Below are 16660 nucleotides of genomic sequence, written 5' to 3' on the forward strand. Positions count from 1 at the left end.
CGGTGTTGAGATTTACTAATGCAAAATGGCTAGCAATTCTGATTAAAGATTGATACACACCGATGGCTAAAGAAACAAACTAAGGTTTTATTGTAACAGCTCTCTAAGGACTCTATCCTGACATTGAACAAGACTACAACAAAATCCACAAATCAATGATGTGTGTATTGGGCAAATTAAAATGAGCAAAATACATGATGCAAGCTTTAGAAGCTTCAGCGGCGTTTTCATTAGGCAAAGATATTTTTAAAATAATACAGAAGAAGAAAATGGATGACATTAGAGTCACAGACTTGCATTTTTTTCTCAGTTGTTATTTCTGTTGTCAATTAAGATGGTCTGGAGGGATGTCAATGCTGGCAGAGGTCATTTCGTTTCTTGGTCATGTGGGGAATGGGGACAAAGGGCAGCAAAAGACAGGTAATAAAACTTCAGTTCCATTAGCAGCAGCAAAGCAACATCTCTTGGGATCCACACTGTCTTGTGTGAAGCTAACTGCTCCTTTCTTAGACAAAGAATACTGAATTCCCAAGAAATTTCATTATTGTTGTTGCGGGACTTCCAGCCATTTCTGACTTATCATGACCAGATTCAGTGTGATCGTAGAGGCTGAGCAGGGTCAGTTTTGATGACTACTTGGATAAAAGACTGCCAATGAATACTAAGTGCTGTTAGCTATATTTCAGAGGAAACGAGTGGCTAACTGCCTTTGAATATTCCTTACCTAAGAAAACTATAAAATCCATTGAATCACCATAAGTCAACAGGCAACTTGAAGGCACACACTCTATGCTATTATATTTGGGGGGAAATTAGGTGATATAAAGATAAAACTTGCCTGTTTTAGTCCAAATGAAATGGTTTTACCTTTGGGGGGCAAAAACCTGAGAGAGAAGAAATGGTGGAAAAAGGAAACATTGAAAGTCTCCTAATAGTATCAGTTTATAGCTCAAAGGGAGGGATAGGTGTATAACAATATATGAGGAACTTTAGAATTATTTGAAACTAGTTAACCCTATCACAGCTGCCTTTTCTTGCTTTTTATTTTGGAACTGCAACTGTATGTTGTGTTCTACTTAGAGTACTGGAGATCTTGTGAGCCTTGATTTCATGACTTTTCTTCCATGTATGAATTACTGAGTTCTTGCCATCAGACATAAAACTATCCATCCACGTCTGTGCATCTGTGTACCATCCACCATTTTTGGTGGTATTACAAATCACTTCAACTTCTCTAAGAATTAATTTGCCACAGGTTTTTCCCCTTCCCACAGGAAGTTTAAACCGAGTTATATTTAGTCATCCTACCAACTTCTATTTCATGTAGGATTTAATCTTATGATATCAGCTGTCACTGTTTCCCCTTCCAAATCACTGTTTACTTCCCTTTTCCCAAGTTTGCATAGTTTTAATGAGATTCCATCAATTAATGTGATGAAAGCCATATTCTTCATTCTGAATAAAAAATATTAACTATGACCAGTTTTGATCTGCCACAATTTATGAATCTGAGTTGATGATATATATACTCTGAGGGTGCTTTCAGACAGGGTGGCAGTTCATTATTGAAAGGCACCATGAGGATATTCCATGAATGGGTTCACTTAGGTAAGAAAAAAGATGGAAGAGAAGAATGGGAAGAACTATAGATTGATTGCTCCATCTGGACTTATTGAAAGCTTCCAAGGATGACACAGTGCAATTCCAGAGTAAAACCCTCATGTGAAACATTCACAATCTCAAATTGCTATCCAGGGTGGCAAGGGAAAGCACTATGTCCATGAGATATCTACAGAAAAAATTGTATTTTCTTTTGTTATATCTTTGGGTGTAACTATATAAATGTAACAATAACTTATAAATCTCTGTTTCTTTTTCCTTTGCTAGCAATCAGCTACCCTAACCCAGTAGGTAAGTATTACATTTTCTTTATTTATGCCTTTATATGTTTCATCCATTTTGTCTTCTGCAGTCAAAGTGAAGCATTATCCATCAAAATGATATTGGCATTCCTGGGCTCTTATGAGGAAGGGCAGGATATAAAATCAAATGTTTGTTTGTTTGTTAGAATAATTGTGCTTAAAGTACTGTATATACTCGAGTATAAGCCAACCCGAATATAAGCCGAGGCACCTAATTTTACCACAAAAAACTGGGGAAACTTATTGACTTGAGTATAAGCCGAGGGTGGGAAATGCAGCAGCTACGGGTAAATTTCAAAATAAAAATAGATACCAATAAAATTTCATTAATTGAGGCATCAGTAGGATAAATGTTTTTGAATATTTACCATATTTTAAAGAAAAACAATAAACTAGCTCTATAAGTGGAAAAGTAGGGGCAACAAAAACAATATGGTATCAAAAATAACCTAATAATAATAATAACAACAATAACAATAATAACATTAAAAACTTCATTTGGATCCCACCCTATCTCCCCATGGAGACTCAGGCCAGCTTTCAACATAGTAACAGGCAAACATTCAATGCTTATATAAACAATGCAGAGCTAGATACATATATATATATATATGTGTGTGTGTGTGTGTGTGTGTGTGTGTATGATTATAGATACTAATTTTACATATGCATTTCCCTAAAATGTTTGCAAATCCTGATGATTGAGAGCCAAAAGAACTAAGCATCATCTATAGAATAGAGTTGGGAAAGCAGATATAGACCACTATTTATAGTCATAGGTTGTCATTTACAGTTATGGGTATCCCCCCCCCCCCCGGTGCTAAGCCCACTTCCTTTAGACTCCCTCCGGACGATCCTGTGGGTTGAGTTGGGCCTCAATGGTACTGGTATATGATCTTCAGCCTAGATTTTAAATTCTATCAATGATTCAATTTTATAATGGTTTATATTAATATTGAAGTTTTTAGCCCAGATTTTAAATTTTGTCAATGATTTAGTTTTATAGGAGTTTTATTAACTTAGAAGTATATAACCTCTCAGATTTCATATGGATGTACGGGACTGGGTGCCCTTGATATGAGCTGGTCATTGACCGTAATAAAAGTTTACTTACTTACTTACTATATATATATTCTCATATGTATCTAGACATGTCTATACGTATTTGTGTGTTCATTTCCCCCTGTAATATTTGCAAGCCCTATATATAGGTAGGTAATAATATATTCATATCTATCCTGACATCTCTCTTTATATAGATATTTGCAGAGACTTGCAAACATATGAGAGTAAATTCATATATAAAAATAATGTATATGTATAGCTACAGATACACAGGTACATGGATCTATATGTGTAAAGGATTTGCAAAGACCTTCAAACATATGAGGGGAAAATTCATATATAAAATTAATGTATATAGATAGATACACATATAAAGGTACATAGAGATTGCAAAAGCTTGCAAGGGTTAATGCCTATATATCTGTAGGAGAGTTTAACAAATATTTCAGGGGGAAATGCTTTCATAAGATTAATGAATATATATTTTTCTTCTTCCTGACTTGCAAGGGTGTCTTTCTCTTTTCAAAACATTCCCTTGATTAAGAGCGAGGGAGGCTTTGCAAAAGAAAACACACTGATAAGGGAGGAGGAGAGAGAAATAGATCACATATTGCAAGCAATAGCCTGCAGGCTCCGTTGCCGACCTTGACCCAATTATAAGCCGAGAGAGGTTTTTTCAGCTCATAAAAAGGGCTGAAAAACTCGGCCTATCTTCGAGTATATACAGTACCTACAATATATGGCTAAAACAATTATAAGAATGCCCAGCTAAATTAAGCTCATACTTATCTTAAAGAGTATGTGGTGTCTTATTTTACAAAATATGATTGGAGTGTGCCATGAAAAAAGAAAAATTGTATTTGGGCAGCAAACATTGAGACTGACTCTGAACATATCTAGGCCTAAATACGATTCTCAGTGCCCTTGACAAAATTATTCAGATGCTGCAAATAATCCAAAGGGATGCAGCCAGGTTGCTCACTGGAGCGGTGTACAGGGAGCATACCACCCCCTTGTTGCATCAGCTCCACTGATACTGAGCACAATTCAAAATGCTGCATTTAGCCTATAAAGCCCTAAATGGTTCTGGCCCAGTTTACCTGTCTGAACGTATCTCCCTCTACGACCCACCTCGAAAGCTAAGATAGTCAGGGGAGGCCCTGTTCTCTGTCCCACCACCCTCGCAAGCGCAATTGGTGGGGACGAGAGACAGTGCATTCTCAGTGGTAGTCCCTTGTCTGTGGAAGTCCCTCACTAATGAAATTAGATCAATCCCTCCCATCTTGTCTTTCAGAAAAAAAACTTAAGACATGATTATGGGACCAAGCATTTGAGCAGCAAGCATAGCAGTGCAGTTATTAAGAACATTTAAAGTGACTAACTAATAAACTGATCCTGGACTTTGATTATGAATTTGCATGATTTTAATCATTGTTTTAATAAGTTATATTTTAATTCTTAGTTTAAAGTGTAACTGCTATTTTGAAATTATATGTGAGCATCAAATCATTGCTGGTTTGTGAGGCTGCCCTGAGTTCCCCTTCAGGAGTGAGAAGACCAGGGTATAAGTATGGGAAATAAATAAACAAATAAATAAATTGCATTAATTGGATTTAACTGTATGTTTATTTATCATACAAAAATTGATTCAGTAGATCTACTGTAGTTGGAATTAACCAACAGAATCCCAACCTTAATATGTCACAGAGCTATTGGTACAAGATTAGCTGATTTAGAGACCAAAGTGGGACATAAGGGAAGCATTACTTTAATAGGTAGCAGTATTTAAGCTATTTATGTAACTTAGATTGTGTCCCATAATAAGAGAAGAGTATTGAAGAAAACCGAAGAATAGCATACTTGTATCTGTACAGACAGAAAACTGTTTTATATATCAGGTCAGGCTGTTCATCCATATAGTCCAGTGTGATCTACTACAAGCCTTTTTCAACCTCGTGTAATAGGGTTGCAGATTGCATCCCAGAACCTCTAGATTTGCTGTTTAAACATAATTATCCCCTTCCTATTGCCTGTTTAAGGTCAGAAAAGCTCTTAAAATCATCTTAGTAGGAAGTCACTTCTAGTTTACTTCCTGCTTCATAAAAGATTCCTGCTGAGATTGAACAATGCCAAAAAGTGACAAATATGGGGAAATTACCACCGTGCTGCATGTTAATTTTTTTTGAAGAGATAAAAATATGATTTGCAAGGTGGGAAATATATTGTCAGGGTAGCTTTCCAGTGACAGGCGAGAGGTGTATGTGGCTCCAAACCAGGGGTCCTCAAACTTTTAAAGCAGAGGGCCGGTCCACAATCCTTCAAACTGTTGAGGGACCGAATTATCATTTGGAGAGAAAAAAACCGAACAAATTCCTATGCACACTGAACATATCTTATTTGTAGTGCAAAACAGCAATAACAATGAAAAAGAATACAATATTTAAAAATGAAAATAATTTTAACCAATATAAACCTATCAGGATTTCAATAGGAAGTGTGGGCCTGCTTCTGGCCAATGAGATAGTCAGGTTAATTAGGGTTGTTGTTGTTGTTGTTGTTGTTGTTGTTGATGATGTTGATGTTGTTGTTGTGTGTCTTCAAGTCATTTCAGACTTTGGGCGAGCCTAAGTCCAAAATTATTTATTTATTCATTTACTACATTTATTTACTACATTTATATCCCGCCCTTCTCACCCCGAAGGGAACTCAGAGCAGCTGTATGTACATACAATATATTATATTATTAGCATAGCACAATATTAGCATTATATATTACTATATTGAACTATACCACTATACTGTAATATTATATGTAATATATAACATATAATTAATATTATTATATGGTATTATTATTAGTATTATATTGTATAACATTATATTTTATCAATATTATATGTATATATACAATATATACATATATATACAATATATACAATATATTATATTATTAAAACTGATATAAAAATATTATATTATAAATGAGGGTGGGGGCCAGGTAAATGACCTTGGAGGGCCGCATCCGGCCCCCGGGCCTTAGTTTGGGGACCCCTGCTCCAAACCATAGGAGATTGTCTACCACTGTCCTGCAGGCTCTTAATCTAAACTATGAGGCTGAAAGAGAAAGTTGTTAGGAGTGTGAATTGTCAGTATTATCTGACATCTTTAGGTCCACCTGTATTAAACGCTAAGTTGAGTATAAGAATCCAAAACATCTGGCCCTAGTTCAATATTCTAATTCTGTTCATAATACTCATATTGCCTATTATTGAACTATAAACTCTCATTATCTTCAAATGCCAGATCCCAGGTGTTTAAGATGAACTGCTTGACTCTAACAAGAGCAGGATTATTTGGGATAGTTTCAAGAGGTTTTGGTAAGCTCAGCCATAGATCACAGTGTTCAGATAAAATTAGTACTTCTTTATTTAGAAAAATGAAAGTGAACCAACAGAAGTGGTTTGTGCTGTGGGTCTGGACACTCATTCACAGTTGGCTTTGTATACTTAAGGCAATGCATGAATGGATAATAAAGAAGTAAAATTACAGCCATCATTACCATTTGTTTGAGGACATAAGGCCAATATGCTTTCAGATACTATAAACTGTTTCTTGGCAATAAATTATTGTCTACAGACATGGTCAATTAGGCAGATCAGATTGCTCAGCTGCCCAAACTATCTTGTGGCTCATCTCTTGTCTGTACATCAATAATCAGCCAATTCAAAATACATATGTTTATTGTTTAGTGCATTGTAGAATGCTGTGCAACATCTAAAATGCTCCAACTTATGTTGTGTTTTGAGTAAAGAAAAGGGACATACATAATTTATAGCACATCAGCTTTTTCATCTAACTCAGCACAACTTAATAAAAACTACTTGGAAGTATTGCCATCTCCCAGAATCCCTCAGTCCAAAAATAAAACCCAACGATTTTTCCTTGTGCTCTAACCTTACTGGTCACATTTTACCAAAGTCTGACAAAGAGATGCCCTCCCCCCAACATTGTTTCCTGAGCTCTTTTTAACTGAAAATATTAAGAACAGGAAATTGCAGCCTTCTTATCTGCTTCTAAGCTATCGTCCTACTTGTGATCCCTTTCCACCCAAGAAGGTTTTACATGACCCCCACGTATATAAAATAGGTCTCAAAATCAAACATTTACTGATAAATCAGCATTTGCAAGGCTTGCTAAAAAGGCTGATTTTCCTTTTTATGAAGTATAGTTGAAGCATGTTCTGCAGAGTCAACTATAAACCATACACTTCGTTGCCAACAGATTTGTGTGAATGGCTGGCATGTAGAAACCTTTTACTGTTGCCAAATTTTTCATGGCTACAGCAATGAGCTTTTTTTCCCCCGTGTCAGGAGCAACTTGAGAAACTGCAAGTCGCTTCTGGTGTGAGAGAATTGGTCATCTGCAATGATGCAGGGGATGCCCGGATGTTTTGATATTTTTACCATCCTTGTGGGCGGCTTCTCTCATGTCCCCGCATGGAGCTGGAGCTGATAGAGGGAGCTCATCCGTGCTCTCCTCAAGTTGGATTTGAACCTGGCAGCCTTCAGGTCAGCAACCCAACCTTCAAGTCACAAGGCTTTAATCCACTGTGCCGCTGGGGGCTCCTACCAGCAATGAGCTAAGAGGACCCCATTTAGAGTCAGAACCCACCATCTAAGAAGCAGTGGTCTATGCCAAAGGTTGGGTACTATTTGCCCTTTAGTGCAGTGGTTCTCAACCTGGGCCCCCCAGATGTTTTTTGGCCTACAACTCCCAGAAATCTCATCCAGTTTACTAGCTGTTAGGATTTCTGGGAGTTGAAGGCCAAAAACATCTGGGAACCCCAGGTTGAGAACCACTGCTTTAGTGTGCTTCAATTTCTCAACTGCAGTTATTCCAAGTCCGCTTCATTTCTCCTTTACCATACTGTTGGCTCTCCTTCTGAAACATCCATGAGGAAATTGTAATGATAATGTTTTGTTTCATGATGTGTGTTCCATGAATGTCTTCTTTTTGAATGCAGTGCAAAGGGATAAGTTCACCATTGTGCAGTCACAGTATTTCTCTTTCACACATACACACACATTTTCTCTCTGCATCCATTTTCACATAATTTAAAAAAAAAACTTGGAAACTGCTACTAAAACGGTCTTGCATAGTAAGGAACACTTTGAGTATACAGGCAGTACCCGAAGTACAAACATCTGACTTACATACGACTTATAGCTAAGAATGGGGGAGAAACAACAGGAAATGAAGGAAATCTACCCTTGAAAGGTAAATTCACTCCTAGAAAAGTTATCACAGGGAAAATGTGTCTCTCCTGAAGCTTTCTCACAAATCCTTGTTTCTACAGCAAGCCAAATTTTTCAGAATCCAATTTCTGTTCTGATTTACATACAAATTCAATTTAAAAACAAACCTGTCTTGTTCGTAAATTAGGGACTGCCTGTATGTGTTCCGTGGGAGAGGTGAAACGTTCTTCTTTTTCTTAAATAACTCCATTCAGACATTGCAGCCTCTCTTTGCTTGCAATGTAGCCTGGATTTTTGCCAGATGTGAGATGTCACTCACAATCAACTGTGTATTTGTCACATTGCTTTCCTGATGAATTCAGGTGGCAAGTATTTCCTATCCAGACACCTGGCATGGCCAGATATTCTTAACATGGTACAGCTATTTTGGTGCACTATATACCTTTTTCTATCTTGAATTGACTTTTATTTTGTAGTGTGTAAAAGTAATGGCAGCAATAAAAACAGTACAGGTTTTTAAAATTAGCACCCACTTAAAACCCCTTTCCTTAAAAGCCTGTCAAAATAAAATTTAAAAGTCTTTGCTTACCAATTGAGAAACACCTGTTCTTGATTCTTTTTAGAATCAAAACTATAGACATATATATGCACAGCTTTTGATTTATTTTTAGTTGAATTTATACTCTGACTTTTTTTTCCTGAGATATAGGATCCAGGATCCCCCCATAATCTTCAAGTTAACTGTGATCCACTTATACCTAGATCCCAAAACTCATAGAAGCACAGGGCTACTGGGGTGAGGAGAAAACATGGGTATCTTGGTTTAGACATTATTGTGTGAATACAATCTCATCTCAGTCTTTTTTCTTTTTTCTTTTTGGTATTAAAAATAATAATTGCCTTTAAAAAATAATAATATTAATCACAATGTCCCTGATAGATAGAGAAGAATTAGATGCTCAAGCTCTGGAATTCTGACAAAATAGAGCTGTTTAGTACTCGACTATATACATCACCTCTATAAGTTATTCTCTCTGTCTCTCATGTTATATTTCAGAACTCCTCTTTGTCAGAATTGTTGGTAGATGGGAAGGAGCCATGACACATGATTACCCCAATAAATCCCAATCAGGAATATCCCATGTGATACAATGAAAGAGGAAGATTAGATGATTAATGAGCATGGCAGCCTGATTCAGAGGAACATAATGTTGATTAATTTACAGACTCAGAGAATCACTTACTATAATTATTTCTTCATCCATTTTCTCTTTGGCTAATAAGATGTTCATGCCCAATGTTATTAGGGTATGCACTCAGAGAACAAGACACTAGGATTTTACTTTGTCACCTGGCCACACAGAGTAAAGAAAGTTGGTTGGTAGGAAGGTTTATCCTCTAGGCCTCTTGAGCTTATACAGCAACATGGCAGACCACAAACAAACTAAATCTGATTCTGACTCCGTTCAAGATTTGATTGGCCCCTTGATTATTTGTGATCATTAATGTCCCTAGAGTGGTGTTTCCAATCTTTTTTTTTTCTTTTTAACTTCTAAATGTATTTATAATGCCAACTCTAATGCCCTGATTAAACTGCAGTACTGTTGATTACATTCTGTCTCCTTAAATCCTCTCAGTTTCATTTCTTTAACTTTTGATTAGCTGCTCTATGACACTTTCTTAGGAGAGTCAAGGGATGGACTCTTGGTAATATGCCTCTGAATATCTGTTGCTGAGGAACATGAGTGAGAAGATGCTCTTGACCTTTTATCGGCCTTGTAGGCTTCCAGTTGGTAACTGAAAGACCATTTTGGAGAGAGGAGGGTGGTCTAAATAGGTGTTAGGTCTAGTCCAGCAGGATTAGTCTCCACATCTTACAGTATATTGTTAGTTGCTAACTTCTCTGCTCATCTAATTCTGGGCCTCTGCTTTAGGATGGGAACCAGAATGAAGCACATGAATAGTCAAGTCCAGAGCCTGGAAAAACTACGTTGGGGGGAACTATAACTACTGGAACTAAATCTTATTGTGAATAGACTCATTGAATCAATGGTGACTTGGTAGATCAATCCTTATGTAGGTTCCACTTATATAATGGGTTTCTTTAATTGGAATTAATAAGAACTTTTACGTGTTAGATTTCCCAGTTAGCATAGACTCCAGTTGCCAATGACCATGTTGGCTGGGGTATCCTAAGTGGTGTGGTCTAAAAGTAAGTAAAAGTTCTGGCTCATACATATGTTATTAAATTGCTGGGGTACATCCTTGCTGAAAAGGACCTCATCACATGGGGTTTTTTTTTACCTGTCCTAGGTTTCTGCCAAGATGTAGCAAGGACTTAGTCCGCCAGAGCCCATCACATGATGCAGGGCTACTTCTGGTGGGGCTCCGTCCCAGCTCTGTGCTTTATGCATCTCAACAGCATGCTAAGAGGCAGCCCTGAGAACATGGGTGACTGACTGCCCGTGTTCTCATAGACTAAGCTGGGGACAGCATGGGAGCAAGCCGGGGACAGACTGGAAGTGGTTAAAGGACCTCCATGTGATGATGTCCCTAGTCAAGCAGTAAACTATGCGCATTGTCAAATGTAGCGGTATAGCAAACTATGTGGAGGGATGCTATATGCCTGAATTATGTTTCCTCATCATCAGTAAAGCATGGAGTAGATTTAGTCCCCAAACTGACATGGGTGGTCTGAGTTCTGATGGGGCTGACCATTTGTTCAGTGCCACATCCTCTGTTTGTTGTCAGGTTTGACAGCATGGATTTTGTTCATGCCATGGATAGTTCAATCCATTTATGGTGTAAATAATTACTTTAAGAATGCATTGTCAAAGGATTGCTGGTGATAACCTGGTTTTATCCTAAGCTGTTGTGAAAAGTTGTTGTTTTGAAATGGATGACCTTCAGAAGTTTTCTTTTTTATGACTGGCTTTTTGATGAACTGAGGTGCTAATTTGTCATTTATTGCTGAAAACTGTTGGCTGCAGTAACCTCTGGCTGCAGTTAAGAAGTATTTTTGGAATTACCAAGCCTTTTGCCCCAGGCTTTAATGCCATTCTCTGCTGCAAGATTATGCATTTCTTGATCAGAGTTACAAGACTTGGGGACCAGCTATCTCATTCATGTAACTCCTTAGAATATGCTACTGCTGTCTCTCCTCTGCTTTTGCTGCTCGAACCTGGAGGCAAAGCAGATCAAATGGACCACAGATATATGTTATTGCAAGTCTCGGATCTGCTATGTAGATGTTCTCCTTCTCCAACTCCAGATGCCGAGCAGCCCTCAGCAGTCAGCATCCCAAACGGTGGCTAATTTGGATTAGGATGCTAATTAGAAATGAATGGACCGCGTAGAGAGCACTTAGTCAGGGTTAATTAGCAGTTAAGTAGCTGGCCAAGCTCCCTTTTGGCTGCTGCGCACACTCCTAGGAACTTTCCAGCCAGCTGAGCCTCCATGAAACCCTTCCTGCCCTCATGCTCGCCTGAGCTTCACCAGGGACAACCCTTCAGCCCTGGTCACTGAGCTGCTGTAATCTCATATTTCAAGAGCAGTCAATAGTGTAGGCAAATCTACAACAAATCTGTAAAATCTACAGGTGTTAAAATCAAATAAAATTTAATCTTTAAGAAAAGCTAAAATTGCATCTATCGTGTTCCTTTTACAAACGCCATAAAATTACTGAGAAAGAAAGAAAAACACTGTACTCTGAAAGGTCTCCTCTCACACCTTTAATTTGATCCAGACAATCTTTGCAGGCTGAGTCCCAGAACCTTTCTCTTCATTTCATTGGAAGGCCAGATCCTTCAGATATTTCAGTGTCCTTCACTACACCACTTGAATCACATCTGGGTAATGTGTGGGCCTAATTTCAAAAGCTCTCTGCAAGTTATCAGCTCAGAAGTCTACAAGAGTGCCCCGTTCTTTCATGTGGCATCACTATGTAAGAGGGAGACAAAGGAGAAAAACTAGAACTGAGTGCCAGGAGGGGAAAGGGGAATGAGCTTGTCTGATCTGCCTTTGACTCAGGCCCTAACGACCATACCTTCAGCCCCACTTTCCACCCATAGGTAGTGCTCAAGAGATTGTTTGTGTTTGTGTGCATTCAAGTCACCTGTTGATTCACTGAAATCTCATATTGGTTGTGGAGGGGGGGGGGGTATTAATGAAATTTATTACCCCAATCTGCAATTTCCATCATTTTGAACATTTAAAGTATTTTTATGTAACGGTTTTTTAAATCATTCAGATTGTCATTAAAACAATATAATATTACTGCAATAGCCAATTTATAGTGATAGTGAGTAAAGCAGTATAACAATATCACATATTTGTAAATAATAAAATAACAAACACAATTAAAGTCATACAAGAGGTTAACAACCCAACAGTAGTTGTTTGGGCTGTTAAAGTAGTGAGACTTCATTTGTCTGCTCCTGAAAGCATCACTTTTGCCCTTTAGTATTTGATGAATTCTACAGCAACGTCTCCATTTTAGTTTATGGTATAGAGGTGTATAAAATGGGTGAAATATGATTAGTAATTCGTTTTGGAGATTTGAATGGTCCCCATTTTGATACATAAAGATTCGGAGGTATCTTGTTTTGATTTGTAATCTGAATCTTCAAAGTTTCGTAATTGCTTCATTAAGATTTGTTCCATTAGCGGCAATGGGGAAAATTTAGAGGCTTGTTTCTCTGTCATTTTTATGACTATCAGGATGAAACTGGCACACTTACGACACATTTACAACTTTAAGCGTGCCATGTTTCAGAACATTTTTAGGATTTTTAAAAAGTTTTTTACAAATATTTTTTCTTAAAAAACAACAAGAGGTATCCCCTTGAATTTCTTCACAATGAGACAACATAAGCAGGACATCGATCCTGCAAAGTTTCAGAAAGATTTGTTTATTAAAAATTAAAAAGTTATTTTTTAAAAAACTAAAAGAGGTATCCCCTTAAATGGTGGCATGGTGAGACATCATGAGCAGTGCAGCAATCATGCCAAGTTTCAGAACAATCAGTCTATTCACCGATTTTTCAGTTTTTTTTTTTCATTTAAACACATGTAATTAACCTACACCTGTGCTTTAATGTGGGCAGACCTGCTTTTCTTGTGCAAACAGAATTCTGGGCCTTCTAAATACTCTGCTACAGAGGTCCTTTTCTTCCCAAACTACATTTCCCAGAATTGAAGTTAAATAATTTCAACAGAGGAAAGTTATAGACTAGATGAAGGGACAGAAAGAAACAGAATTCTCAAAAAGCTACTAGAAGTTTTAAGAAGCATACAGAAACAGAAAGGACCTCCAAAAAACACATCTTTATCTCTCTCCTGCAAATGCCACAAAAACAAAGACACAGACACTGAGGGGAGTAGACCAGCTTTGCAAAAAGCCACGTGAATTGGCTTTCTTCTTCTGATTGGCTGACAAGGGGGAAAAAACACCAGACAGCTGCCCACCACTCCCCAGCTCAAACCCAGCCCCCTCCCACTCCAGACAATTATGGACAATAGAGTGTTACATTGGGGGGGGGGCTCTGAAAGAACAAATCTTTACCAATCTCTCCAAAAATTTCGAAGGCTGCTGTTTCAAATCATAAATGTTTCAAAGGGGTCCTTTCCAATTAGTAATTCGGAATTCATATTTATGAATCATCCAAATTATGAAATGGAGTTCCCAAGCTTCACACACCCCTATTATGGTACAGAGTCTAATCTTGGAAGATAAGTAGGATAAGCCCTGGATGGGGGACCAAAAATAAATACCAATGCTATATTTCAAAGGGAGGGAATGGCAAGCTACTTCTGAGTATTCATTGTATAAGAAAAAGTTATGAAATTCATGGGATCACCATATGTGACGGCCAACTTGAAGGCACATGCACATACAGAGTACCATCTCCCATAACTACCATAATTGCTGATGATTGGCCACACCAGCTGGGATTTATGAGAAGTGTAATGCAAAACATCTGGAGGGCATCAAGTTGTTCATCTCTGAATTAGAACATGGCAAGCAACATTGATAGATGTAGGTTTCCATTTTTCATAAAATGAATATACATTTGAATAATATATGTCACACCATTGGTCCATGGCAGGCTGCAGTGTTTGTATCTGTATTTCATTAATTATCCGGTGGAAATTAAAAGGCTTTTAAAAACAAATTCTACATATTGCCTTATTTAATTGGACACATCAAAATAATAGATGTATTTATCATATTTTTATAGTTTTGCATCTGTACATTAGCAGGGATGTTCTTATATGTATATAGATTTAGCATTCATTGATGAGAGAGAGAGAGAAGAAAGGATTATTCCATCAATATTTGTGCCTTCTTCCTGATCGTTACTGTTTGATGAGGCATACTTTTTGTCCTTATGAATTAGTTCAGGTTTCTGTGTTCCTGATCCAAAGAGCCTGAGACAAAAAGTGTTTTGAATTTTGGATTTTTTTCAGATTTTGAAATATTTGCATTTACACCATAAGACATCATGGAGATGGGGCCCAGGTCACAAAGAAATGAATAACAAAGTTCATTTCTTTTTCACATATACATTATATATGATGGTAACTTTATACACAATAATTTTGGGACATTTTGGGTATAAGGTATATTCAATCTGTATTACAGTGTTCCCTCACTACTTCACAGTTCACTTTTGGTTGATAAAGACTTAAAATAGTGTATAACTACTAAAATAATGTATAAATATTAAAATAAATATAGTGTCCCTACTTCCCGAATTTTCACTTATTGTGGGTGGTCCTGGAACATAACCCCCGTGATAAGTGAGGGAACACTGTACTGTCCTTTTGCAAAAGTAGAACCATTACAAGGTTGTGGTTATTTTCCTGCCTTCCTCATTGGACATTTTCGTAATAATGACTGAACAACCCTCACTCCTGGCCTACAGGTAATACCTGCCACTTTGAGGATGAGAAGATATGTGGCTATACACAAGACACGATTGACAACTTTGACTGGATTCGTCAGAGCAGCTTAACCCATGATCCCAAACGCTCAGCCAACACAGGCCCAACAATGGACTTCAGTGGAACACCGGAAGGTATGAAAATGTCCTTACATTCAGTGTTGCAAAAAAAAAAAACCTCTCTGTATTTTGTAACATTGATTTCTTCTCAGCAAGACTTGCAGTGAGCATGGGGATAAGAAGGGGGAAGGGAAAGTCCATGACAGTCCTTAAGTATTTACCACTCCATGATGAAGCAAAGACTGCATCAAACAGGTTCCTCCCCATATTGTCCTGTTCCCTTTTTCTTTACTTATTCTGAATCCATTCCAGTCAGATTTCTATCTTCCATCCAGTATCTAGTTTTCATGTTCTTCTTAGAAGCTGGAATATTTCTGCATCTTTTAGGTCCAGGCATTGTATAGCTTAATCCTGTTTTGCCCATCTATCTCATGGCTGACAACCTGAGCTTATTTTTGTTTGTTTGTTTGTTTATTTATTTATTTATTTATTTATATCCCATTTTTCTCTCTACCAAAGGAAACTCAAAGTGGCCAACAATAAAAACTATAACAATGTTTGAGCTTACTGTGTATATGGTGCACACTGCTCTGAGGATTTGCCGAAGACAGTGAGAGGTTTTGCCTTTAGGTTTTATAAAGGCATCTCTAAGACCAATTTAGCTTCCAGTATTGCCTTGGGAACTGGGGATAAGGTAGATTAGTTTTCTACACACACTTATTCACCCCTGCTCTGTACTGGGGCATGGGGGAGTAGGCAGTTAATTTGCATGTTTCTTATTCACATTAAATACCCAATTAAAATTCCCACTGCTTTGTTTAGGGGAATCAGGAGAGCATTAGTCCTTGTTACTGGTTAATTGTCTGCTGCCAAACGTCCTTGTTCTGTTGATGCTTACTTTCAGGTCACAAAGGAGTTATAAATCTGCTTAAACACCCAGACATAGCGCAGATGGGTTTTCAGACAAGGGGACCACTGAAATCTTCAGCTCACTGTCCTAGGAACTCTTGGAATCCATGCAGCCTTAAAGAAGAGATGTGCTGTGCAATTTAATTACTTTGGGGAGCTAGCCATCTTATTTCTTTTCAACCTCAGAGGCCATTTATTGTCCTATACACACAATGATTTAGGTAGCAGTAGATCGGAGGGGGGGGGGGAATTTTGGTTCTTTGCATATTTTTAATCTTATGATCCCATAGCATTGACTATGTTGGAAGACAATAATTATATTGGGGAATCTGTCCTTACAGTTGTTCCCTTTACAAAACCACCAAGAAACACCAGGATATCCAAGAGTGTAATTTGAATACATCTCAGGGATGCTTTAGTTGTGAATGATTGCACTGGCAGGGAGTTGGGCAGAAGGACTTGTTCCTTTTGAATGCATGGGGAGTAGAGCAGAGGGATGGCAAAG

At 37.7% G+C, this 16660-nt stretch overlaps 1 protein-coding gene across 3 annotated transcripts in view; it reads left to right on the top strand.

Annotated features, from left to right (window-relative positions):
• The window catches only part of mdga1 (MAM domain containing glycosylphosphatidylinositol anchor 1), a 380665-nt gene that overhangs the window by 287368 nt on the left and 76637 nt on the right, over positions 1 to 16660 (top strand). For all 3 annotated transcript variants that reach the window (XM_008125164.3, XM_062973681.1, XM_016990606.2), the window contains 2 exons: positions 1888 to 1911; positions 15169 to 15321. In XM_008125164.3, the coding sequence (XP_008123371.1) occupies positions 1888 to 1911; positions 15169 to 15321 (177 nt within the window). The remainder of the gene's footprint in view (positions 1 to 1887; positions 1912 to 15168; positions 15322 to 16660) is intronic.

Source organism: Anolis carolinensis, chromosome 1 (assembly GCF_035594765.1).
Source record: "Anolis carolinensis isolate JA03-04 chromosome 1, rAnoCar3.1.pri, whole genome shotgun sequence".
NCBI lineage: Eukaryota > Metazoa > Chordata > Lepidosauria > Squamata > Dactyloidae > Anolis > Anolis carolinensis.